We start from the raw sequence: 28,000 nt of genomic DNA on the forward strand, positions 1-28,000 counted from the left end.
GCGACCAACGATGCCGAGGTCCCTGGGTAACCAGGGTAAACATCGGGTTACTAAGCGCAGGGCCGCGCTTAGTAACCCGATATTTACCCTGGTTACCTAAAAAAAACAAACAGCACATACTTACATTCTGGTTTCCGTCAGGTCCCTTGCCGTCTGCTTCCCGCACTCACTGACTGCCGGCTGTAAAGTGAAAGTGAAAGCACAGCCGCTGTGCTCTGCTTTCACTTTACGGCCGGCAGTCACAGTGCGGGAAGCAGACGGCAAGGGACCTGACGGACACCAGAATGTAAGTATGTGCTGTTTTTTTTTTTTTAGTTTTACGCTTGTAACCAGGGTAAACATCGGGTTACTAAGCGCGGCCCTGCGCTTAGTAACCCGATGTTTACCCTGGTTACAAGCGAACGCATCGCTGGATCGCATCGCTAGATCGGTGTCACACACACCGATCTAGCGATGACAGCGGGAGATCCAGCGATGAAAGAAAGTTCTAAACGATCTGCTACGACGTACGATTCTCAGCAGGATCCCTGATCGCTGCTGCGTGTCAGACACAGCGATATCGTAACGATATCGCTGGAACGTCACGAATCGTACCTTCGTAGCGATCGAAATGGTATAGTGTGACGGTACCCTTAGTCAACAAGCCACAAGACCCACACAATGGTCATTCAATAAATAAAGCAAACATGTATTGTTCAATGACCCTGCATCAGTGTCTTGCAAAGAAAGCAGACAATGATTTGTAGGAGCTGATGTAAAAGGCAAACACCAGCCATTTAAAAATGATCAAAAATCTAAAGTTTAAGACTCATGACAACAGTGTATGGTTTTTGACCAACTGAAGAACAAATGCATAAATTCAAAAGTCGTCATATAGATAACAGTCTATTCCTCCTGGCTTACTGAAAATAGACATCTGGTTAATTAAAATAAAATGCTGTGTCATCACACCCCCATTTAAATTTTTGCTAGACCTTGCACTTTATGATTCTAGGAGTCCCACTTCCTAACAATTTTAAAAGAATGTTTATGAGACCCTCCTTTATGTCTATTACAGGGTGTATCAGAGTTCCTCTTCCTACTAATTTTTGGAAGTTCTTGCATTGTCCGCATAGGATTTGTGATTTTCAGAGTCCCTTTATAAAGTAAACAGGATGTGTCTCACTATGTCACACACCACATGTCCAGAGAAGGTATTAAAATTACATTATATATATATATATATATATATATATATATATATATATATATATATATTTTACATATATTAAAATTACATTTACAGTGAATGTTTTTTTTCACCCTTGAAAGCAATGAGAAAATGGAAAAATGCAGCAAGAGGCTACATGTAAACACAAACTAAGGGGTGAAGGAAGCTCATTTTTTCTCTTTTTTAAATTGCCTTTTACAAGTAAAAACATTTGTCCTTGTATATAACACATTTTATTTTCGTAATGCAAATGCTGAACCAGCAAATCATAATGCGCTAGTCACAATGTGCCTGAAGCCAAAGCAGCAGGCAATCCGACAGGTGTGGTGTGTAAAACTGCCTTAAAACCGATAAATAAATGAACAGTAAAAGATTGCTGCGCTGAGAGGCACTTACAGGTGCACGTGTGGTCCTGTAAAGGGTGGTCGGACTTGCGTGGTAGTTTCCTGCCCAATGTCCACTTGTATCAGAAGCATGAGCGTCCTCCCAAAGCTGCAACACCCCGTGAAAACGCTAGTGCTCACAACGGTTAGTCTCAGCCGATGGCGCCGCTGTAGGAGTAGCGTGGTGAGCGGGGGGCGCGACTGAACGATGACGTCACCTGTCCATTAATGACGGACTTGTGTAGGGGCCAATCCCCCTGTACATTTTATTTTCGGTTTTAGATGCTTTGTTGTCACTCCTTAAAAGTGGCGTAATACTCCGACAACATTAATCCCAAAAGCGACCTGAGAGTCACAGATGCATCCAGCCATCTTCCCCATGCTGTTCTCATTCCAATTTAGCGCAGTTTTCATCCATTTCAGCAATTTTCCTGCCCCCTCAGTCCTCCTGGAAAAGTCTGCTGAGCATGCGACCTGTTGACTCAAATATCGAGCACTATTTCAAGTATTTCAGTGCTCGCTCATCGCTAATAATGACTGCTATCTGTGTGGGATTTTTGATGCTTAAAAGGGTTGTCAACTACTTGGACAACCCCTTCTTATTCCTCATGATTGGTTTATTTAACCCCTTAAGAACCAGGGTTATTTCCATTTTTGAGTTTCCATTTTTTGCTCCCCTTCTTCACACACCCATAGCTTTTATTTTTTCGTCAATATGGCCATGTGAGGGCTTGTTTTTTGCAGGACAAGTTGTACTTTTGAAAGGCACCATGTATTTTACCATGCCATGTAAGGGAAAATGGGAAAAAAAATCCAAATGCGGTGAAATTGCAAGAAAAGTGCAATTCCACAACAGTTTTTTTTTTTTTTACCATGTTCACTAAATGCTAAAACTGACCTGACATTATGATTCTCCAGGTCATTACAAGCTCACATTTCAAAAACCTGACCTGCACATCCAAACATAGTCTAAGTGTGAACAGGTGCTGAACCTAGAGTCGCCAACTCGTATATAGTTAAATAAATAAGGCAGCACACTGCAGCGCTAGAACATACAAACTTGAAATACGAAATTTGAACTGCATTACTGCACTAGAAATATGAAAAATGAGAGCGTTAACTATATACGAGTTGGCGACTCTAGGTTCAGCACCTGTTCACACTTAGACTATGTTTGGATGTGCAGGTCAGGTTTTTGAAATGTATTCTCTAGCCTTCTGATCGTGCACTCCGCCTTCTAGCCACAGGTGTTTTAATTACAGCAGGTCCAATACCCCTCCATAGAGGGAGAGAATTTTAGTCTAGGAAGAGGATTCACATGTACCCATTCAGATGGAGACGTATATTCTCAGCGAGGTAAGGCAAGCGTAGGACCTGGTATAAGAGAGATGCCGTAAAGTGGCTACCAGGTACACATAAAGTTGGCCATTTTTATGCGCTAAACGCTCTCATTTTTCATATTTCTAGTGCAGTAATGCAGTTCAAATTTCGTATTTCAAGTTTGTATGTTCTAGCGCTGCAGTGTGCTGCCTAATTTATTTAATTAATTACAAGCTCACAGACTCTAAACTTTTTTATTTAAGTGGTGAAGAAAATTCCAAAGTTTGTAAAAAAAAAAAAAAAAAAAGGTTGCCATTTTCCGAGACCCATAGCGTCTCCATTTTTCGGGACCTGGGGCTGGATGAGGGCTTATTTTTTGCGCTCCGGTCTGACGTTTTTATTGTTACCATTTTGGTGTAGATACAATCTTTTGATTGCCCGTTAATGCATTTTTGCATTTTATTGCAATGTTGCAGTGACCAAAAAAAATAATTCTGGCGTTTCAAATTTTTTTCTCGCCGTTTACCGATTGGATAAATTATTTTTATATATTGATAGAGCAGGCGATTCTGAATGCGGTGATCCCAAATATGTGTATATTTGTTTGTCTGTTTTTTTTAGTTTTTTTTTTTATTTGAATGGTGCAAGAGGGGGTGATTTGAACTTTTATATTATTTTTTTATATTTTTAAAAACATTTTTTTTTTTTTTTCACTATCTACTTGCTTCAATCGTCCCCATGGGAGACTAGAAGCTGCACTTGTCTGATTGCTTCTGCTACAGAGAGCAGGGCTGCAGCCCTGCTCTCTGTAGCAGATATGCTCACTTGCCATGAGCGCCGACCGCTGGGCGATGCTCATAGCTATACAGCTATGACAACCACAGGAGTCTCATGCCAACCCATTGGCGACCCACGGTCATGTAGGAGGACTCTATCCTTCATTGGGCGTTAAGGGGTTAAAATATAAATATTTATATAGTCACCTCCTGTGCTGGATTGGCTTCTCCCCTGTGGATTCTATGATGTTTAACAAGTTGTGATTTCTTCACAAAACGTTTTCCACATTATGAACAGGAAAAGACTTCTGCCCTGTGTGGGTGCTCTGGTGTTTATCAAGATCCGATTTCCGGTTTCTCCATTGTGTGAATTCTCTGGTGCATAACCAAATGTGATTTCTGGTTAAAATATTTTCCACATTCTGAACATGAAAAAGGCTTCTCCCCTGTGTGGAGTCTCTGGTGTCTAACAAGATCTGATTTAGTCACAAAACATTTTCCACATTCTGAACAGAAAAAAGGCTTCTCCCCTGTGTGGAATTTCTGATGTCTAACAAGATGTGATTTAATTACAAAACATTTTCCACATTCTGAACAGAAAAAAGGCTTCTCCCCTGTGTGGCGTCTCTGATGTTCGATAAGATTTTTTTTCTCTACAAAACATTTCTCACATTGTAAACATGAAAAAGGCTTCTCCCCTGTGTGGAGTCTCTGGTGTCTAACAAGATGTGATTTCATCACAAAACATTTTCCACATTCTGAACAGGAAAAAGGCTTCTCCCCTGTGTGGAGTTTCTGGTGTCTAACAAGATGTGATTTCATCACAAAACATTTTCCACATTCTGAACAGGAAAAAGGCTTCTCGCCTGTGTGGCGTCTCTGATGTTCGATAAGACGTTTTTTCTCTACAAAACATTTCCCACATTCTGAACAGGAAAAAGGTTTCTCCCCTGTATGGCGTCTCTGATGTTCGATAAGATTTTTTTTCTCTATAAAACATTGCTCACATTCTAAACATGAAAAAGGCTTCTCCCCTGTGTGGAGTCTCTGGTGTTTAACAAGGAGATATTTCTCTCCAAAATATTTTCCACATTCTGAACATGAAAAAGGCTTCTCCCCTGTGTGGAGTCTCTGGTGTCTAACAAGATCTGATTTAGTCACAAAACATTTTCCACATTCTGAACAGAAAAAAGGCTTCTCCCCTGTGTGGAGTTTCTGGTGTCTAACAAGATGTGATTTAGTCACAAAACATTTTCCACATTCTGAACAGGAAAAAGGCTTCTCCCCTGTGTGGAGTTTCTGGTGTCTAACAAGATCTGAGTTAGTCACAAAACATTTTCCACATTCTGAACAGGAAAAAGGCTTCTCGCCTGTGTGGCGTCTCTGATGTTCGATAAGATGTTTTTTCTCTACAAAACATTTCCTACATTCTGAACATGAAAAAGGCTTATCCCCTGTGTGGTTTCTATGGTGGCTATCGAGATCCACTTTGTGGATAAAGCATTTCCCACATTCTGAACAGGAAAAAGGCTTTTCTCCTGTGTGGATTCTTTGGTGTCGATCAAGATGATGTTTCCAGTTAAAACATTTCCCACATTCTGAACATGAAAAGGACTTCCTTGCTTTAGGAACAGTTTGTTTTTGAATGCCTCTTTTGGGTCTTTGATTTTCCTTAGTAGTTGGTACTGAATCAGATGACAGATCTTTGCTGTGAAGGGATGATAGTATTTCTGGAGTAATGGCATTCACTTCAATTGTATCCTGTGAGATCTCAAGATCATCTGATTTTAAAATTGAAGATGTCAGCTGTCCCTCTGATCTCCAGGTACAGTCATCTGTCAAGAATAAAACCAATTATTTTTCAATAAAATATCCTTTTTTTTTAAATTTAAATAGATTTTTATTAACAATATACAAAAGAAGAACATCATATTACCATTTACATTGCAACATGTTACATACACATTTTCTTTATTTTAATAAACCCCAACATATCCCCAACAGCCCTCCCCCCCCATAAGACAGCTCATTCTCAATCTATACTCCCCTGAGACCAACCTTGCCCCAGGTAAATTACCCCTATCCGAGTCATAAGATTCCCGACTTTTATTACTCCTCAATCCATCTCAAGCCATGGAGACCACATTTTATTAAACGTTTCTAATTTCCCCCTTTTTCTGTACACCTCTTTTTCCAGTTTTAGACCATGTTGAACATATTGGAGAAATTCCCTCCTCGCAGGTGGTTCTGCCTTTATCCAGTTCCGTGCTATCACTTTTCTAGCCATATATAGTAACCTAGCGATTGCAATCTTCCAGGAGTTGTCTACTCCAATCTCTTCCACATATCCCAACAAGCATATTATCGGCTCTCTTGGAACTCTGCACTTATACGCACCTTCTACTCGGCTCAAAACCACCACCCAAAAAGCTGCCAGCCTAGGACACGTCCACATCATGTGGTATATTCCTGCGTTCTCACTCGCACACCTCGGGCACTCAGAGTTAGCACGCAATCCCGCTTTGTGTAGCACTTCCGGAGATTTATATACTCTGTGTAAAATATATAGCTGCGAGAGCCTGTATGGTTCACTCAAAGATAGTCGCGGAACCCACTCCATCACCAATTCCCAGGTTTCATTCTCTATCTGCCCCACGTCTCTCTCCCATTTGGCTCTTGCCTTCATAGGGAAATCTAGCAGATACATGTGAATAAGGTCCTTATATAGGGTAGAGATAACTCCCCTTGTAGTCCCGTCTCCACACACATGCTCCAAAACTATATCCTCTTGGATCCTGATGCCAGCTTTCTTATTTTGAGCTCCAAAGGCATGTCTCATCTGCGCATACTGATATTCCCCTGTGGATCTCAGACCAAACTCTACCTGCAATTGGGAGAAGGGTTTTAATGCTCGTTGTTGTATTATCTGGTGTACAAAGCAAATTCCTTTAGTCTGCCACTCCATCAGTCCTCCCAGAGCCTCAAATTCCTTTAAATTATTGTTAGACCATATCGGTGTAAATTTAGTCAGCCCTGTAACCCCCCGAATCTGCCTCAATCTATTCCATAATTTACGAATCAGGACCAGGGTTGGATATAATTTCCCTAAAGCTCCCAAGGAGCAGTCTTCCAAACATTGAACCACCGGCCGTCGGCCTGTCACCCCTTCCATCAGGTGTTGTACTGCACTGGATGACGCCTCTCGCGCCCAGCCCTTTAAATGCTGACTCTGGGCTGCAAGAAAATATATTTCCGGGTTGGGCAAAGCCAAACCACCATCTTCCTTGGGTCGCTGAAGCGTCTCCAGGCTAATACGTGGATAGTGTCTTCCCCATATCAAATTTCTAAAGAGGGCATTAATCTGCCAGAACTTCCCCCGAGGGATCCAAATTGGCGCATTATGTAGAACATATAGAATTTTAGGCATCAGGACCATTTTAATAAGATTAATCCTACCCACCACCGATAGATGTAGCTTATTCCAGGCATCGACCTTCGCCTTGAGTACTCCCATAACAGGAGTCAAATTTCTCTGTAGGAACTCCCCAATTGGCACCGAAATCCATATTCCAAGGTATTTAAATTGAGATACCACCTTAAGCCTCTCATCCCCAACAGCCTCACTCACATTCTCTCCTACTTCATCCACCCTAAAGAGAACCGATTTACCCCAGTTAATTGTTAGTCCCGATACGGTACCAAATCTTTCAACAATTTCAATGGCCCCTCTCAGTGAATCGTCCGGATCAGCCAGAAACAGCAAAACGTCATCTGCATATAGCGCTATCTTTTCCTCAATTTCCCCATACCTAAACCCAGGGACCCCATCAGATTGCTGAATCTTAGCAGCAAGAGGCTCTACAGCCAAGGCAAACAGGAGAGGTGAAAGCGGGCATCCCTGCCTGGTGCCTCTAGCCAGCTCTATAGGTTGAGACAACTCCCCGTTCACTCTAATTCTGGCCGTCGGTAATGAATACAACAGCTTTATCCAGGCCACAAACTGCGGACCAAACCCCATACATTCCAACACCTGCCAAAGATACCCCCACTCAACACTGTCAAACGCCTTATGAGCATCTAGCGACACAATCACTCTTTGACCACAGTTGTCAGACTTCACCTGTAAATTTACATATAACCTCCGCAAGTTAATCGCCGTTGACCTATCAGGCATAAAGCCAGACTGGTCTGGATGCACCAGACCCGTAATGACACTAGAAAGACGGATAGCTAACACCTTAGTTAGTAAAGAAATTGGGCGGTATGACTCCGGTTTCCCCAAATCCTTATCCTCCTTTGGAATAACCACTATTATGGCCTCTCTCATAGAGGCTGGCAAACACCCTCGGGACCTAGCTTCCTCCAGTACCATTTTTAATCTAGGAATCAGCACTTCTGCCAGGCCTTTATAGACCTCAGCGGGTAGCCCATCAACCCCAGGCGCCTTCCCATTAGCCATGGACATTAATGCACGACTCAGTTCCTCCTCAGTGATAGGGGCCTCAAGGCTCTCCCTATCTGCCTCATTCAGTCTCGGCAGATCCAGACCCTCCAAGAAAGTCAATGTATCCTCGACCGATTCACCAAACCGGGAGGAATATAAGTCTGCATAGAAGTCCGCAAAAGCCCTCAAAATCTCAGGTGTTTCCGTTATTCTACTTCCGCTTACAGGTTCCAGTGAATGTATGTATGAAGAACCTCTCTGAGCAGCAGCCACCAACGACAGCATATGTCCCACTGTTTCCTCCTCCTGATAAAACAGCACTCTTTGAAATTCCAGCTTCCTCTCAGCTTTGTCCAACAGAATTTTTTCCAAATGATTTTGTGCATTTTTCATCCTTTTCCCTGCTTCGGGAGTTCCCAGTGTAGCCATTCCATCCTCTGCCTCCTTCAACTCCTCCACTGCCGCCTTTTCTGCCTCCCTCGTCCTCCGCTTACACCTACTAATGTCCCTAAACAGTAGTCCTCTCAGATACGCCTTCATTGCATCCCAAATCGTAAAAGCGTCTGTGCTTCCATCATTTAAGACAAAGAACTCCGCCACCTCCCGACCTATACTTTCCAATTCAATACTCTGTAGCCAATTAGGGTGAATCTTCCATTCTCTCCCCCTTAGCGAGCGTGCCCCCTCCAATCTAACCTCCACCTCAATTGGACTATGGTCCGATAAGGCCCTTGGCAGATATCTCACCTCCCCAACCAGTGTGTCTAAGATCCTGTTACCCAGAGCCATATCAAATCTAGAGAGAGTGGCATGCGCTGGTGAATAACATGAGTACCCTCTCTCCCCAATATGTCTGACCCTCCAAAGATCAATCAAACCTATCTCCTGTATATAGGTGCCAAATGTTGTGATGTGCCCCTCCGACCTGTTCTGGGTGTTTTTATTTTTGTCCCAATAATCATCACAGATGTTATTTAGGTCCCCGATAATCATCAACGGTGTCGGCCCCCATCTTTCCACTCGCTCCATTACTTCTCTAATCTTTCTGCTAGAGTATGGAGGCGGAATATACACCGCAGCCACGCACATCATCATTCCATACAGTATACACCGTATTAGTACATACTGCCCATCCACATCCACACATACCTTCACCTCCTCATACTGAACTCCCGCTGGGACCAAGATTGAGACTCCTCTGGCATATGTGGAGAAAGTAGAGTGATATCCCTTTTGAATCCACCGTCTATTTAAGACATCCACCTTTTCCCTTACCAAATGTGTCTCCAGCAAGCATATCATTGAGGCCCGTTGGTCTCTTGCATATTGCAAACTCGCGGCTCGTCTGGATTTTTCCCCTAGGCCTCTCACATTCCAGCACAAAATCTTAAAACGGGTCCCCATCAATTGACTCATCTTCACTAAGAGTATCATCATTCTTGAGCACGAGCTGTCTAACTTCCCTTACCCCCCCTCTCCCAACTCCCCCTCCCACCCCTCCCCCCTCACAACTAACCATTCCACCTCTTTTCAAGAGTGGGGCATCATCGCCCATAGCGAACACTCCGTTTGGCATTACCTTCCCAACCCTCCTCCCACCACCGTACATTACAGGATTCTATGCTTTTTGAAAAACAACATATCTCAAAATTGTAAAAAAAAGGACATAGAATTGTCAACACACGCAAGAAGCCTGCAAACACTTATAATATGCCGCTTACCCTTCCTTCCCCTTTCCCAACAGCCATTACAACATCACTTTAACTGATTACAATCCAGCTCCCTCCTTCACCACCCATATCCCCTGAGTTATCGATCAATAAAATATCCTTGAACTTTATATTTTTGGACATTTATCCTAAAACTGTCTGTAAAAATGGTAAGTTGATGTATATACTCGAGTATAAGTATACAAGGATAGGGATGGAGCAGTGCATACAAGGATAGGGATGGCGCCGTGCATACAAGGATAGGGATGGAGCCGTGCATACAAGGAAAGGGATGAGGGCCATGCATACAAGGATAGGGATGAGGGCCGTGCATACAAGGATAGGGATGGGGCCATGCATACAAGGATAGGGATGAGGGCCATGCATTCAAGGATAGGGATGGAGCCATGCATATTAGGATAGGGATGAGGGCCGTGCATACAAGGATAGGGATGAGGGCCATGCATGCAAGGATAGGGATGGAGCCGTGCATACAAGGATAGGGATGGAGCCATGCATACTAGGATAGGGATGAGGGCCGTTCCTTTAAGGATAGGGATGGGGCCATGCATACAAGGATAGGGATGAGGGCCATGCATTCAAGGATAGGGATGGAGCCATGCATACTAGGATAGGGATGAGGGCCGTGCATACAAGGATAGGGATGAGGCCATGCATACAAGGATAGGGATGAGGGCCATGCATTTAAGGATAGGGATGGGGGCTATACATTCAAGTATAGGGATGGGGCCGTGCATACAAGGATAGGGATGGAGCCATGCATACTAGGATAGGGATGAGGGCCGTGCATTCAAGGATAGGGATGAGGGCCATGCATACAAGGATAGGGATGAGGGCCATGCATACAAGGATAGGGATGGAGCCATGCATACAAGGATAGGCTCCTGACGAAGCTGCAGGACAGCGAAGCGCGCGTCAGGGTCACCTGGGTACCGCTGATTCACCTATGCTATGGCTGCAGGTAAAGGACACACAGGATTTTGTGCATGATAGATAGGTCGTAGCCTTTAGTTGGTACTATCATTTCATATACTCTATATAGATATTTGCCTATTGGTTGTGGTACATTGTCACCATACTGGTGATTATTTACATGTATATGGCCTATCTCTATGATTATACGAGGGGATAGTCTACCGCAGTATTAGTATCATCTTTAGTATTTTTCGGGTATTCTACTCTATTAGCTTAGGTGTTTATGGGCGATTCCAGTTTTGCATGTCTCTGTTGTTATATTACATAGTCCATTGACAGCAGAGTTTTAGGATTTTCATATCTGTTGTTACTATTTATAATATTAGTCCTTGTATTTGAATATATACATGTGTACTGTCATTGATGTATGTACTTTCTAGTATATGAATAAAGATTTGTTATTTCTATTAACTATTGATCGTGTTTACTTCACCATCTCTATTGGTTGTAGTAAGGATAGGGATGAGGGCCGTGCATACAAGGATAGGGATGGGGCCGTGCATACTAGGATAGGGATGGGGGCTATGCATACAAGGATAGGGATGGGGCCGTGCATATAAGGATAGGGATGGGGCCGTGCATACAAGGATAGGAATGAGGGCAGTGCATACAAGGATAGGGATGGGGCCGTGCATACAAGGATAGGGATGAGGAGCCACGCATACAAGGATAGGGATGAGGGGACAATGCATACCCGGCTTATACTCGAGTCAATAAGTTTCCCAGTTGTTTTTTTTTTTAGGTAAAATTAGGTGACTTGGCTTATGCTCGAGTATATACGGTATATAAAAATAGCTTTATTGATTTATTCTAATTTGCACATGGGAAGACTAGAAGCAATGGGATGAAACTCAAGTGGAGGAGGCACATATTGGATATTAGAAAAAAACCTTTTGACTGTAGGGTGATCAATGAGTGGAACAGGCTGCCACGAGAGGTGGTGAGTTCTTCTTCAATGGAAATGTTCAAATAGCAATATGAATTTTATAAACCAATCCATCTATATCCACTTTCACAAAGTCAAATCTTCCCGTCGCTTCTGAGCCTTTCAGTGTGACCAAATCAAAATTAGGACCCATGTAGTTGTCATTATTATAGTGAGAAGAACCCACTTAATTTACGGTGTGTGTCTCTTGGAGCACAATCTGGGCACTATGTGGTGAGTAATAAAATGGTATATTCGAAGTTTTCACTCTCCAACATCCACTGCGCGCTAATTTTTGGAAAGTGGCTGTGGAGTCAACATAGTCACTACTATAGATTACTTCACTGAAGGTTAATGTAGCACCCCAGGAAACCAGTGGCTACAGTGATGTTGCTTTTCTTCCTTCGGGGAAGGTAATGTCATGATCAGAGGCAAGGAAGTTCTCTTCACCAGGTAAGGCACCCACATGCAACACATTCTAAATCCAGGCCAGGAGGGGGAGCTCAAGACCCGGATTCAGGGGAGCGTCCCCCAGCTATATGTATCCTGACCTGGAGGAGGAGTTAGGTTAGTTGGAGAGGAACACTGAAGTGGAAGGACGTCTAGGAGAGCCGCAGAGCAGGAGAGAGGTCTAACAGCCACGAGGGAGCTGCAGCATCTGGGAAAGGAGAAAGAACCTGGAGGGTTGGATGTGGAGTACCTGGAGAGGAAAGGAGCAAAGGAGAGGAACAGGGCTCAGAGGGAAACTGTGACCGGGCACCCTCAGAGCCGAAGCGCTGGAACCAGGTGCCGGGATCCCGAGGCTTTTGTGGAACTCTAGGACACAGGCAAGGTGTGGGCTAATTACATACAGTTGCTGGCCCTTTGGTTCTGCTCTGAGACGCAGCAGCACCTAAGGAGCCCGGGGCGTGATTGAGTCCCTGTAAAATGGCTCGAGCTGCCCGTCGTGCAGGTACCTGTTGCAGGACTGGGGGAAACTGGAGTACACTGTAGGAAACTTCAGGCAGCAGGGAATTCATCTTCAAGAGGCGCTAGAGGAAAGGCTCACGGAGCTCACATGGAGAAGGGGACCCTTCATTGCCTCTGAGCTGGCCGCGCCATATCACCACCCATGCCTGGTGCCCTGGATTGTGGCCAGCCAACTGCAGTACACCAGGTAAAGACTTACAACTTGTGTCCTATCTTTATTCACTGGCACATACCATTCACAGCTTACGTCTTAGGACCCTGCTTCACCTGTGGGAAGTGTAACATAAGTGCTACCACAACATCCCCCCCCCGAGGACTCCTTTAATGCAGCATTGGTCCCACTATTGACCGAACTCCACAGGTGGCGTCACAACAGACTTTAAACACTTTTCCCTTAAAAGACTGTTCCCCTTTTACGTTGAGGCCCAGGGCCACGGACTGGGTCGCAGCCATCGTGACATTCCCCCTCGAGACCGGACCTGGTACCGAGTACCCCACTGCCCTGGGGGCGACTTATTATCATTTCCAAAATGGAGTCACTTTATGAGGTTTTAACCCCTTAGTGACGGAGCCAAACTTTTGAAATCTGACCAGTGTCACTTTATGTGGTAATAACTCTGCAACGCTTCAACAAATCCCAGTGATTTTGAGACGGTTTTTTGTGACATATTATACTTTATGATAATGGTAAATTTAGGTCAATATGTTTTGTGTTCATTTATAAAAAAATATCAAAAATTTGAGAAAAATGTTAAAAAATTTGCAATTTTCAAAATTTGAATGATTATCCCTTTAATCCAGATGGTCATACCACAGCAAGCCATTAATAAATAACATTTCCCTCATGTCGGCTTTACATCAGCATCATTTATAAAATGTAGTTTTATTTTGTTAGCATTTTAGGAGGTTTAAAAATGTAGCAGCAATTTTTCATTTTTTCAAGGAAATTTACTAAATTTATTTTTATAGGGACTTATCCATGTTTGAAGTGGATTTGGGGGTCCTATATATAGTGAAACCCCCACAAGTGATACCATTTTAAAAATAGCACCCCCTGACATATTGAAAACTGCAGTCAGGTAGTTTATTAACCCTTCAGGTGCTTTACAGGAATTAATGCAAAGTGGTATGACAGAAGTGAAAATGTGTATTTTTACCAACTAAATGTCTCTAACTTCTGAACAGATTACTACAGTACTCAGACTCTAAGGTCACTATTTGGCCATGAATTGCCACGGCAAACATCAGGACCACAAAATCATGAGGGCACCAACTGGGATAAAGAGGAAGCCCCCCACACTCTGTTACTCATACAGTGGGGCAAAAAAGTATTTAGTCAGTCAGCAATAGTGCAAGTTCCACCACTTAAAAAGATGAGAGGCCTCTGTAATTTACATCATAGGTAGACCTCAACTATGGGAGACAAACTGAGAAAAAAAAAATCCAGAAAATCACATTGTCTGTTTTTTTATCATTTTATTTGCATATTATGGTGGAAAATAAGTATTTGGTCAGAAACAAACAATCAAGATTTCTGGCTCTCACAGACCTGTAACTTCTTCTTTAAGAGTCTCCTCTTTCCTCCACTCATTACCTGTAGTAATGGCACCTGTTTAAACTTGTTATCAGTATAAAAAGACACCTGTGCACACCCTCAAACAGTCTGACTCCAAACTCCACTATGGTGAAGACCAAAGGGCTGTCAAAGGACACCAGAAACAAAATTGTAGCCCTACACCAGGCTGGGAAGACTGAATCTGCAATAGCCAACCAGCTTGGAGTGAAGAAATCAACAGTGGGAGCAATAATTAGAATGGAAAACATACAAGACCACTGATAATCTCCCTCGATCTGGGGCTCCACGCAAAATCCCACCCCGTGGGGTCAGAATGATCACAAGAACGGTGAGCAAAAATCCCAGAACCACGCGGGGGGACCTAGTGAATGAACTGCAGAGAGCTGGGACCAATGTAACAAGGCCTACCATAAGTAACACACTACGCCACCATGGACTCAGATCCTGCAGTGCCAGACGTGTCCCACTGCTTAAGCCAGTACATGTCCGGGCCCGTCTGAAGTTTGCTAGAGAGCATTTGGATGATCCAGAGGAGTTTTGGGAGAATGTCCTATGGTCTGATGAAACCAAACTGGAACTGTTTGGTAGAAACACAACTTGTCGTGTTTGGAGGAAAAAGAATACTGAGTTGCATCCATCAAACACCATACCTACTGTAAAGCATGGTGGTGGAAACATCATGCTTTGGGGCTGTTTCTCTGCAAAGGGGCCAGGACGACTGATCCGGGTACATGAAAGAATGAATGGGGCCATGTATCGTGAGATTTTGAGTGCAAACCTCCTTCCATCAGCAAGGGCATTGAAGATGAAACGTGGCTGGGTCTTTCAACATGACAATGATCCAAAGCACACCGCCAGGGCAACGAAGGAGTGGCTTCGTAAGAAGCATTTCAAGGTCCTGGAGTGGCCTAGCCAGTCTCCAGGTCTCAACCCTATAGAAAACCTTTGGAGGGAGTTGAAAGTCTGTGTTGCCAAGCGAAAAGCCAAAAACATCACTGCTCTAGAGGAGATCTGCATGGAGGAATGGGCCAACATACCAACAACAGTGTGTGGCAACCTTGTGAAGACTTACAGAAAACGTTTGACCTCTGTCATTGCCAACAAAGGATATATTACAAAGTATTGGGATGAAATTTTGTTTCTGACCAAATACTTATTTTCCACCATAAAATGCAAAAAAAATGATAAAAAAACAATGTGATTTTCTGGATTTTTTTTTCTCAGTTTGTCTCCCATAGTTGAGGTCTACCTATGATGTAAATTACAGACGCCTCTCATCTTTTTAAGTGGTGGAACTTGCACTATTGCTGACTGACTAAATACTTTTTTGCCCCACTGTATATAATTATGTAGTCACTATTTACAGCAGCATCTAAGGGGTTAAACAGAGTTGGACGGTGCAAACACTCATGGTGGCTGATACAGCAAGTTGTCAGCTATAGTGGACAGCCAACAGCTGCTGGATTGTTAACTGTATGGGGAGGATATTCTCTAATATCTCAGGTCAGTTAAAAGACGTATTGGCTGTCATTAAGGGGTTAAACTACTCTGGTTTTTTGCATTTTGTCATATTAAGGCTTGTGAAAATGGTGTGTACCATCCCGCCTGGGATCCGCACCTGCCACCTCTACTTCTGTCACCAGGCATGGCCTCATTCATTCTGCAGGCAGCACTGGGGATGGAGGAGATATCAGAACCAGAAGCTTTGGATGGTGCAGGCTCTGTTCAGCCACTTAGATTAGGGTTGCTGTGAACTGTAGTACCATCCAGTCAGGCATTATGGGTGTGTGTGCTGTCCATCTGGAGTAATCTGCTTCCTGCTTTCGCCAATTGGAAAGCACCCCACCCTACTAAAGCTCAAAGCAAATTGGAGGAAGATGCCAGATACAGCCTTGTTCTCCTCTGGTTCAGTCCTCTGTGCTCAGCTGCTGTGACCCCTTAGTGACTAATCTTGCTTCTTATGATTTTGTATTTTCTCTGCCCTCGTGGATCTGACCCAACTACTTGACTATTCATCATCCCACCTCACTCCACAGAACAGCAGGTAACACCATGACCCAAGCCTAGGGATCTCTGTATAAGAACATATCCATGTAAAGAATGTTGAGCAAGGCAATCCTTGGGATCTACAAAGCTGAGTAGATAGTGCCAAGCCTAATCGTGGTAGCCATATTTTGAGCTGCCAGGTAACCAATACATTGTGTCTGGAATCTATTCCAACAAGATATGCATTCAAATAGCTAAATGGTGATCATTCCCTTCTTAACCCTGCCATGTGCCCAGACAGTAGTGTACAACCGTATACAGGGTATTGTTGGATTCAAGAGACGTTGGAAAATAATTTGTGAGGTCCATTTGTTTCCTATTATCCTTTGTGAAGAATTCCAAAGTTATCACCACAAAAAGCGACATGTCAGATGTGAAAAATGGGAGTATTTGGGGCAGTAACTACTGTAGTCAAAAACTGTGACTATGAACATTTTGATAGATGTGTTATTGTCCAAACTCAGCAGTCTTCATCAGTAAAATATGAGCAGTGGTATCAACTCTCTGGAGTAATTAGAGTATGGGGCTCGGTGGCTCTTGGCAATCTAAACTATCGTAAGGGCCAATATTTTCTATCAGATGAGTTTCAAGAAAAAATATTAGACATTTAAAGAGAACTTTTTATAATATTGCAGAGCTGGGGCATCTACAATTTAGATCTCGCACATTTGGAAGAGGTAATGGAGACTTTAAAAAAATAAATACCAGGGAGTTCCAAACTTACAAACTCATTTAACTGAGGCAGGCTGATCCTACCACAATCAAACCATCAACCAGAATGAACATGTAAAAATAAAAAACATAGAATAAAAAATATGTTACATCTCCCCCCAAAAAAAAGTATGTACGAGGGGAGAACTCCAACACTAAACTGGAGTTGCACTCATTTATGGTGGGCAATTGAAGATACTATAAATCTTGACAAGAAGAGTAGAGGAAGTATTAGCGCCTCCATTTCAGGAGAGATTGTGAAGTAATCTGAATTCCTCAGGATCGAAAACATAATGTAATTTATGACATGGAGTGAATCTATGAAACCAGGACTCGAGCCAACACATGTCCTGCAGGAGTGAATAAATGTATATTACAGCCATGAACCACGCACAGCTTAGAGATAGATCATGGCACAGGAGTATTCTTTTTTATGTAGTTCATCACATTCCTCCTTGAAATTAGTCAGTTTTTAATACAAATTGAAAAGTCAGGATAAAGGGAAACGGTTATTGTACAGAAATTCACACTTGGCCTCACTGCACATTCAATGTTGTTGATCATATAAGCGAAGTTTGGCCAGAAAGACTGGACCTGGTCTTGTAGGGACCATATGATCACATTCAGCAGCACAGAAGGGAGAGAACGGAGATTCATCCAATAAGATATCAGGGATCTAGGAAGCCAAAAGCATCATTACCCTCCGCTTTCTCTTACAGGCCCATCATAATATCTTGTCAGCACAGTCTATGTATGTTGTTATTTGGCTTTGCAGTCTACAGACCTGGGCAGGTAATGGTCAGCATGTTCGAATCCCTAGGGGTAGGTGGATCCAGTGTAAGAAGGTGGCGGGACCCTCGTGGGCCTTCGACTCTGTTCGCACGTTCACATGTGGCACCTCACTGTGTATTACTGTTCATATATTGTAATGTGATGTAATGTTTATATACCATAATGTGAATGTACTCAATGGGTACGGTTTATAGGATTGGAGTTAGAATAGGATATAGGATAGGCTAGAACTGTAGTAAGGCTAGAATAGAGGGGGGGGGGGCACAGTAGTGATAGATGATATCATAGAATAGAGCAGGAGGTAGGCAGCACAGGGGTTAACTAAAGGGGAGGTACAGCAAGGAGCAGGGAAGTATAATCAGGATACTCCCTGATTGGAGACAGACATTTGGGCAGCCTTGTCCAGGGCAGGGTGCATGCAGTGTATAAGACAGCTACAAGTCATGGGGGTAAAGCTGCGGATGGCAATAAGGGGCCCCAGGCTGGAGAATAGTACAGTCGGCGATCAGCTCAACAGGATCATCCTCAGGGCGGCTCTGGGGTCTACGACTGGGGCGGAAGTCAGTAAGATGGAACTCCCGGCACCTTTGCAAGATGGAATCGAACAAGGGGCTGACAAGGAGCTGGTGATGCAGGAAGTACGGAAGGGACACAGATTGTCCACAGAGATGGCATGGATTGCCGGGAGAGAAGGAGAGGTTATAGAGGAAATGGAGTCTACCCAGAAGGAAGGGAAAGTGCAAGATATGATGCTTTGTGTGAAATGTGCTGCAAAAGTGATGGGTGCCCATGTTATCAGTAAAGTTGAACTGTTTGAAAAGGACTGTAAAGATGCACTGTTTTATGGAACCTGGAATCCTGAAGCTGGAGTGAAAGAGACCGAGGGAACTCCAGCAACTGAACTGAGTACTCTGCTGCACACAACACACACAAACACACAACAGAAAGGACTCTGTATTTCATCTGTGGGGCGCCAGGGTGTGCAAACACTACAGCTCATTGCCACGACTATCACCCTGGCCGCCTTACACCTGCAGGTTGTAAGCGCTATACAAAAAGGTTTTCACCATTTCACAAAGCCATTTAAATATTTTCGGATGGAGGAGAATGTTATGCCCTACCGGCAAAATGGGGATCACACGATTCTGCTACGTCCGAACTACACCATTGATAAAGCAGCCACAGCCGGTGAGTGAAAAGAATCTGTGACTTCTCTGCATTTAGTGGTCATGACTCACCTTGGTAGTCATATGTAGGAATCTCCTCTTTACACCGCTCATCACCCCTCACATATGTCTCTGTAGTATTAATATGGGTCAGATCTTCACCCTGAAATAAATAATGTAAAAGTCACAGATGGAGAAAGTCACATCAGCTCTAATCCTGCCATCTCCACCGTTCTCGTGACACCAGTATGAAACATGTAATACTGGTGGATAAAACAAGACTGAGCACAAGACCTTCACAGCCGTCTACACATCATAGGAGAGATCTCATGACACCTTCTCTCCATCTACCTGATGATCCTGAGGAACATTGGGATCTTCTTGGTTACAGTCCTGTGGAAGAAGAGGACGGGGACATCTTTCTGGTGTTGTCCTCTTACTGGATAGATCTGGAGGAAACACATACAGGTACTGAATTCATTCTTTACATACAGATAATTATAGGCCGTGTGTATTTAGTCCTGTCTATTACCTGGAGATGTGAGGGGCTGGGCAACCTCCATCATGACGTCCTTGTACAGATCTCTGTGTCCTTCTAAATACTCCCACTCCTCCATGGAGAAATAGACGGCGACATCCTGACACCTTATAGGAACCTGACACAGACAATGATACAGTCATCCCCCGATCCCTTCATAGCGTTACTGTATAATGTCCCACCATTCCCAGCAGTGTCACCTCTCCAGTCAGCAGCTCAACCATCTTGTAGGCGAGTTCTAGGATCTTTTGGTCATTGATGTCCTCATGTATCAGGTGAGGTGGAGACCCCGTGATTGGGTTCAGGGGTCTTCCCCATCCCTCAGACACAGGGGCCTGACAGCGCTCACTAGAGGTCTTCTTCACTACTGTGTAATCCTGGTTATGGAGAGACACATTAATAAATCTCACTACAGACATTTCCAGAGGCCTCACCTCTCCAGTTCTGTCCAACAGTTTTATTGCCATAAATAAGAATTATGTAATGGGACGTCATCAGAATCTCTCACCTCTCCAGTAAGACGGAAGAGGATCTCTAGGGTGAGGTGTAATATCCTCTCTGCCATCTTGTCCCTCTTCATATCCATTCTTGATGGGTAGTTAAGAAACATTCTCTTAATATAGAAGATGTCTACTGAAAGGATCGGATATTGTAGGGACCTGAATAGGAAGACGATGAGACGATGAATCATTACAAAGAATTCTGTGTAATAATAAAATTACTGGAGATAACAAGGGAAACATTTCAGAAGACAGAACGTGTAGATGTTGTATTCTTTGGTCTTGTATGGACTGGAACATAAGCTGAATTACTGAGTAAGACATCTCCTCCATGCAACCTATCACTGGCTATGTTACTCACTGCTTCGGGAATTAATTTGCTGTAGGAATCACAAGTTCTTTGGGACAGACCCGAAAATACAGAGTCTGGCGGGGACCCAATCAGCAATTACCGTATTTTTCAGACTACAAGATGCACTTTTCCCCAAAAAATATTTTTGGTGGAAAATGGGGGTGCGTCTCCTAGTCGGAATATACTTACAATTAGTGTGACAGCAGCAGGAGTCGGGTGATTCTACGGTGGTCCCACACTGCAGGGCGATCACACTCCCTTCCTTGGCTGGTGCGGCAATATTCGGCAGTGTGCAGTGGTGCGGGTCTCCGCCAACATTTTTGGAAAGCCCGGAGTACCGCACATCCACACTGCTGCCATGTGGTGTCTCCTGGTAAAATGGCCTCTGGGAAAATGGCTGCCAGGTCGGCATATGCACACACTGAGATCTCGGGAGATGAGATCTTGGTGCCGAGATCTCAATTTGCTGCGGCATTTTCCCAGAGGCCATTTTACCGGAGGCCACCGCATCGCACCAGTAGGGGTGTGCGGGCCTCGAGGGCTTTCACAAAATGACAGCGTAGCCCCCACAACCCTGAGCACCGACGAACCTGCCGCACCAGCCTGGGATGGGATTTCCCAGAGGCCAATGCATCACAGCAATGGATGTGCGGGTGCTCCGGGCTTTCAGAAAATGTTGGAGGAGCCACCGCACCACGAGAACCACAGAACCTGCCGCACCAGTCTACAATAGGAGTCATATCATTGCCGGACCACCGAACACCCCCTGTGACCATGCGCCACCAGCGCTACTGATTTCCCACGGTAAGCTGAATTTGGACTGTATGACGGGCCACCATTTGACACATTTTTTCCCCCCCCCCATTTTCCTTCTGAAAATTTGGGGTGTGTCTTATGGTCCGGTGCGTCTTATGGTATATTTTTATTATTTTACAACATTGTTTTTTTTCTCTGACATCTACTAATAGAACCTATAAAGTTTAGGCCACAGACAACAAATAGTTTGTTCCTCGGAGTCGGCAGCTGAATACATTTCTCATAGACTCATCTTCCATAACGCTAATTCTCGCCTCGTCTCATTTACCGACACTGGAATCGGCATTAGCAATACTGCAGGAGATATTCATTACACGTGACAGGAGAAATAACTACTTCATGATGAGGACGACATCTTCATCTTCTACTACGGCTCTAGAAACATATTTGTCCAGAGTCGGTCACTGACTCCATCACCACTAGCCGTTTATATGAAGTTTTCCAGTCTTCCCCGCACTGTAATCTTCTATCACGTCAGATCTCAGGTCTGATTCACACACAGAAGTTTGAGGCTTTTATAAAAGATTTTTTGTGCTCAAAAACACCACGGTCAGAAATTACCATATTTTTTGGACTATAAGACACACCGGACCATAAGACGCACCTAGGTTTTAAATTTTATATATACAGCTCTTGCAAAAATTAAGAGACCACCGCAAAATTTTCACTTACTCTGATTTTTCTCTTTATATGTATATTTTTTGAGTAAAATGTACATTGTTGTTTTATTTTAAAAAGTACTGACAACATGTCTCCAAAATTTAAAGCTAAAAAATTTGTATTTATTTTCAGCAAATGAGAAATTGACAAAATAATAAAAAAGAAACAGTGCTTTCAGACCTCAAATAATGCAAAGAAAACAAGTTCTTAATCATGCAGAAACAACAATACTCATGTTTTAACTCAGGAAGAGTTCAGAAATGAATATTTGGTGGAATAACCATGATTTTTAATCACAGTTTTCATGCGTCTTGGCATGCTTTCCACCAGTCTTTCCCACTGCTTTTGGGTGACCTTACACCACTCCTGGAGCAAAAATGTAAACAGTTCTTCTTTGTTTGATGGCTTGTGACTATCCATCTTCCTCTTGATTACATTCCAGAGGTTTTCAATGGGGCTCAGATCTGGCCATGACAGGGTCTTGATGTGGTGGTCCTTCATTCACACATTGATTGACCTAGCTGTGTGGCATGGGGCATTGTCCTGCTGGAAAAACCAGCCCACAGAGTAAGGGAGCATTGCCTGAGTTGAAGTATCCCCAGATCATCACCGGTTCTCCACCAAATGTCACAGTGGGTGCAAGACGCTGTGGCTTGTACGCCTCTCCAAGTCTCCATCTAACCATTAGACGACCAAGTGTTGGGCAAAGCTGAAAATGAGACGCATCAGAGAAGATTACCTTACTCCAGTCCTCTATGGTCCAATCCTTCAGCCTGGCTCTCCTTTGCTTCTCATTGATGAAAGGCTTTTTTCTAGCTTTACATGACTTGTGCACTTCACCCCAGCTGCCATTTGCCATTCCTTTTGTAGGTCACTTGCTGAGTGACATTCGAATAAGATGATGGTCATCCCGGTCAGTGGAGAGTCGCTTTCGCTCTTTGCCGATCTGTAGCTTTGTTGTCCCTAATGTCTGCTGCTTGACCTTGTTGTAATGGACTACAGTCCTTCTACTAGTAAAGCCAGAATTGAGCCCATCTTTTCCTCACTCAAGACTTTTCTTTTCAACTCCATTGACATTGTTAAAAATTATTTTTTCATTCAAATTAATTTTGGACTATTCCTAGCACTTGTTTGGTCATCCAGCTTGTCCTATTTCAAGAGGATTGTGACGACCACAACAGTGTTTTTTATACTTTCCCTCGTTAAATAAGATTTGGTTCAGGTTATCATCTAATCAGAAGCACATTAAGTAGAATGAGGGGTACTTTGGTTGGAATTGAACCGACTCTGGAATGGAATGGCTATCAGACATGTAGAGATGGTGATTTTTAGAAAACTGTGCAGTGGTCTCTTAATTTTTGCCAGAGCTGTATATGCTCCAATCCTGATATAAGTGGCTCCATTCAGGTATATATAATATCTATCATGGTATGCATGTCCTCATTCAGATATATACATGGCCACCAATCCAGGTATACGGCCCCCCATTGAGTATACATGGCCCCTTTTCCTGATATCTATGGCCCCCACCCTCATCCTGGTTTACATGGTTAACCATCCTGGTATATACAGTATATGGTTGGCCCCATCCCGGTATACATGACCCCCCTTCCTGGTATACATGGCACCCCATCCTGGTTTACATGGCCTCCATCCCCATCCTAGTATACATGGCCCCCATCTCCATCATAGTATACATGGCCCCTATCCCCAACCTGATATACATGGCCACCATCCCCAACCTCATATACATGGCCACTATCCTCATTTTGGTAAACATGGCTCCCATCATTATCATGGTATAGATGTCACCCAATCCTGGTAAACATGACCCCTTCACGCTGCTCACATAAAAAAATAAACAAACAATTTTATTCACCTTCCCTCTGCTCAGCGCCATGTTTGATTCCATCAGCTGATTTCAGAGTGTAAGCAGCGCACAACGTGTAAGTAGCCTCCACATGCCGAGATCAGCTGCCAGAATATTCAATGCTTCCCACTCCCATATTCCTGGGCATTGGGAGCAGTGAATATTAATTTTCTTTAATAGTGGTTGGGCGATCATGTGTGCCCGCTATTAAAGAGAATGAATATTCACTGCTCCACAGGCCCAGTGAGAGGGACTATGGGCGTGGGGAGCAGTGAATATTCATGTTCTTTAACAGCGGGCAGACGTGTTAGCTGCAGCTGCTGGCTCCTGCCTCCTGTAACCTGCTCCTCTGTCTCTGTCACTTCCCCCCTGCCTAGAGCCACTATAAGGTACATCTGGACTATAAGACACACCCTTTTCTCTAAAATTTTGGAGGAAAAAAAATGCATCTTATTGTCCAAAAAATGGTACTTGACACCAAAGTCTCCATATACAGTGTTTTATGGGGTTTATTTCTGGCCTTAGGCTTTCCTACATTACAAGAAAAACACCAGAAAAAAAAGCAAATATTAAAATGTTTAAAAAAGAAAATAGATGGAAGAAGAAAAAAAAAAACATAAAAAAGCAGAAGACCCGTTCTATTATTTTTTAACATGTTAATTTAAAAAAATTTGGGCCCCAGAACATAGATGTACACCTCAGGGACAGCACAGGTGCAGCTGCAACAAAAACCCTGGCAGTTTAACCACTTGCTCTTGTCAAAAGCAAACATGGCATCTCAAAAGGTGTGACAGAGTTCGGCTGAATGCCCTCCGCCCCCGAGTACTCGATAGTATGGGGCGGCCAAGATACTACGATACTTACATGCCTAATAATGGTCAAACAACAGAATCTCAAATACAGATACCATCACAATAATATGTGATTAAAGCAACCCGTATACATATGGGTACAACCCTGCAGAGCCCCCAAGCAACATTCAACCACCAAAACATGGAGTAAAAACACCACCAAAAAATCTAAGAAAAAGTTTTCTTGATTAGAATAAAATTGTATTCTTTTATTGCAAAAACTGAGTAAAAACAGAAGTCATTAAGTTATAAATAAATATTATATTTATATTTATATATATACTAGATGGTGGCCCGATTCTAACGCATCGGGTATTCTAGAATATGCATGTCCACATAGTATATTGCCCAGCCACGTAATATACAGCACAGAGCCACGTAGTATACAGCACAGACACGTAGTATACAGCACAGACACGTAGTATACAGCACAGACACGTAGTATACTGCCCAGCCACGTAGTATATTGCCCAGCCACGTAGTATATTACACAGCCACGTAGTATACAGCACAGAGCCACGTAGTATACAGCACAGAGCCATAGTATATTGGCCAGTCACGTAGTAATATTGGCCAGTCACGTATGTAACAGGTTAAAAAATAAAAAGAAACATATACTCACTTCCGAGGGCCCCTTGTAGTCCTGAGGGTCCCTTGTAGTCCTGTCGCCTGTGTGCGGTGCACGCGGCAGCTTCCGGTTCCAGGATTGGTATGAGCGCAGGACCTGTGATGATGTCGCGGTCACATGACCGTGACATCATGGAAGGTCCTTCTCGTAGGACCTGTGATGACGTCGCGGTCAAATGACCGTGACGTCATGGCAGGTCCTTCTCGCATACCATCCTTGCCACCGGAACCTGCCGCTTGCATGGAGCGGTCACCGGAGCATCGCGAGGAACGGGAAAGGCAGAGGAAGGGGAGTATATAATGATTTTTTATTATTTTTAACATTCGATCGTTTTACTATTGATGCTGCATACGCAGCATCAATAGTAAAACGTTGGTGACACAGGGTTAATAGCTGCGTAACCGGAGTGCGTTACACCACGCTCCGGTAAGGCTGGCATTAACCCTGTTTGAGGGCTGACTGGATGACTGGAGGGGAGTATGGAGCGGGCACTGACTGCGGACTGTGGCCGTCGCTGATTGGTCGTGGCAATGGTCGTGGGCGTTTTGCCACGACCAATCAGTGACTTGGATTTCCATGACAGAGGCCGCGACCAATCAATATCTGTGACTGACAGAAAGAGACAGAAAGACAGACAGATGGAAGTGACCATTAGACAATTATATATATATATATATATATATATATATATATATATATATATATATATATATATATATATATATATATATATATATATATATATATATATATATATATATATATATATACACACACACACAGTGGGGCAAAAAAGTATTTAGTCAGTCAGCAATAGTGCAAGTTCCACCACTTAAAAAGATGTGAGGCGTCTGTAATTTACATCATAGGTAGACCTCAACTATGGGAGACAAACTGGGAAAAAAAAAATCCAGAAAATCACATTGTCTGTTTTTTTATCATTTTTTTTGCATATTATGGTGGAAAATAAGTATTTGGTCAGAAACAAAATTTCATCTCAATACTTTGTAATATATCCTTTGTTGGCAATGTCAGAGGTCAAACGTTTTCTGTAAGTCTTCACAAGGTTGCCACACACTGTTGTTGGTATGTTGGCCCATTCCTCCATGCAGATCTCCTCTAGAGCAGTGAGGTTTTTGGCATTTCGTTTGGCAACACGGACTTTCAACTCCCTCCAAAGGTTTTCTATAGGGTTGAGATCTGGAGACTGGCTAGGCCACTCCAGGACCTTGAAATGCTTCTTACGAAGCCACTCCTTCGTTGCCCTGGCGGTGTGCTTTGGATCATTGTCATGTTGAAAGACCCAGCCACGTTTCATCTTCAATGCCCTTGCTGATGGAAGGAGGTTTGCACTCAAAATCTCACGATACATGGCCCCATTCATTCTTTCATGTACCCGGATCAGTCGTCCTGGCCCCTTTGCAGAGAAACAGCCCCAAAGCATGATGTTTCCACCACCATGCTTTACAGTAGGTATGGTGTTTGATGGATGCAACTCAGTATTCTTTTTCCTCCAAACACGACAAGTTGTGTTTCTACCAAACAGTTCCAGTTTGGTTTCATCAGACCATAGGACATTCTCCCAAAACTCCTCTGGATCATCCAAATGCTCTCTAGCAAACTTCAGACGGGCCCGGACATGTACTGGCTTAAGCAGTGGGACACGTCTGGCACTGCAGGATCTGAGTCCATGGTGGCGTAGTGTGTTACTTATGGTAGGCCTTGTTACATTGGTCCCAGCTCTCTGCAGTTCATTCACTAGGTCCCCCCGCGTGGTTCTGGGATTTTTGCTCACCGTTCTTGTGATCATTCTGACCCCACGGGGTGGGATTTTGCGTGGAGCCCCAGATCGAGGGAGATTATCAGTGGTCTTGTATGTTTTCCATTTTCTAATTATTGCTCCCACTGTTGATTTCTTCACTCCAAGCTGGTTGGCTATTGCAGATTCAGTCTTCCCAGCCTGGTGCAGGGCTACAATTTTGTTTCTGGTGTCCTTTGACAGCTCTTTGGTCTTCACCATAGTGGAGTTTGGAGTCAGACTGTTTGAGGGTGTGCACAGGTGTCTTTTTATACTGATAACAAGTTTAAACAGGTGCCATTACTACAGGTAATGAGTGGAGGAAAGAGGAGACTCTTAAAGAAGAAGTTACAGGTCTGTGAGAGCCAGAAATCTTGATTGTTTGTTTCTGACCAAATACTTATTTTCCACCATAAAATGCAAAAAAAATGATAAAAAAAACAATGTGATTTTCTGGATTTTTTTTTCTCAGTTTGTCTCCCATAGTTGAGGTCTTCCTATGATGTAAATTACAGATGCCTCTCATCTTTTTAAGTGGTGGAACTTGCACTATTGCTGACTGACTAAATACTTTTTTGCCCCACTGTATATATAGATGTACAAATGCTACAGACAAGACATACTCATGGGCAAAAGTAATACATAATCATCAGCAATATCCCCAATCAAAATATCAATCTAAACCAAAGTGCCAGTGCATATACTCCAGAGATATAGGGATGGCCAAACCCTAAGTGTCCTAGAGGTAAGTATACAATAGTAACAGAGATTTCTCACTGTTCTTTGGTCAGTGACCCGTCATAGAAAACTCACCACCTAAAACACTAAGGGGCCATACATATTGTAAGTAGTCTCACCCATATTGATGTCCATCTGTTGCCACGCACCCCGACGCGCTTTTCGCAATGGCTTCCTCGGGGAGCTGGGATTTAATTAGAATCACCTGGAAAACTAATTATCACAT

At 43.4% G+C, this 28,000-nt stretch overlaps 2 protein-coding genes across 4 annotated transcripts in view; one reads left to right on the forward strand and one right to left on the reverse strand.

Moving 5' to 3' along the window:
* The window catches only part of LOC138663194 (zinc finger protein 345-like), a 306,522-nt gene that overhangs the window by 119,953 nt on the left and 158,569 nt on the right, over positions 1 to 28,000 (forward strand). The gene's annotated exons all lie outside the window — the stretch shown is intronic.
* On the reverse strand, positions 3,525 to 27,998 carry LOC138663192 (oocyte zinc finger protein XlCOF7.1-like). 2 transcript variants are annotated; one of them, XM_069749345.1, is made up of 7 exons: positions 27,894 to 27,998; positions 20,070 to 20,220; positions 19,762 to 19,938; positions 19,556 to 19,679; positions 19,375 to 19,472; positions 19,096 to 19,186; positions 3,898 to 5,524 (listed from the first exon to the last, which is right to left on the reverse strand). In XM_069749345.1, exons 2-7 carry the CDS (start codon positions 20,169 to 20,171, stop codon positions 4,026 to 4,028), a joined length of 2,091 nt encoding a protein of 696 aa, XP_069605446.1. In that variant the 5' UTR covers positions 20,172 to 20,220; positions 27,894 to 27,998; the 3' UTR covers positions 3,898 to 4,025. The 2 variants fall into 2 exon arrangements, with proteins under 2 accessions (XP_069605447.1, XP_069605446.1); XM_069749346.1 differs by lacking the exon at positions 27,894 to 27,998 and having other exon boundaries at positions 3,525 to 5,524; positions 20,070 to 21,423.

Source organism: Ranitomeya imitator, chromosome 2 (assembly GCF_032444005.1).
Source record: "Ranitomeya imitator isolate aRanImi1 chromosome 2, aRanImi1.pri, whole genome shotgun sequence".
NCBI classification, from domain to species: Eukaryota; Metazoa; Chordata; class Amphibia; order Anura; family Dendrobatidae; genus Ranitomeya; species Ranitomeya imitator.

Bases quoted from the DNA above. Each gene is read 5' to 3' on its own strand.
- LOC138663192 (XM_069749346.1), bottom strand. From the start codon at position 20,252: ATGATTCATCGTCTCATCGTCTTCCTATTCAGGTCCCTACAATATCCG. The intron at 19,680-19,761 runs GTGACACTGCTG...TGTCTGTGTCAG, and splicing joins TTGAGCTGCTGACTGGAGAG to GTTCCTATAAGGTGTCAGGA. The intron at 19,187-19,374 runs GTAGATGGAGAG...TATTTATTTCAG, and splicing joins ATGTTCCTCAGGATCATCAG to GGTGAAGATCTGACCCATAT.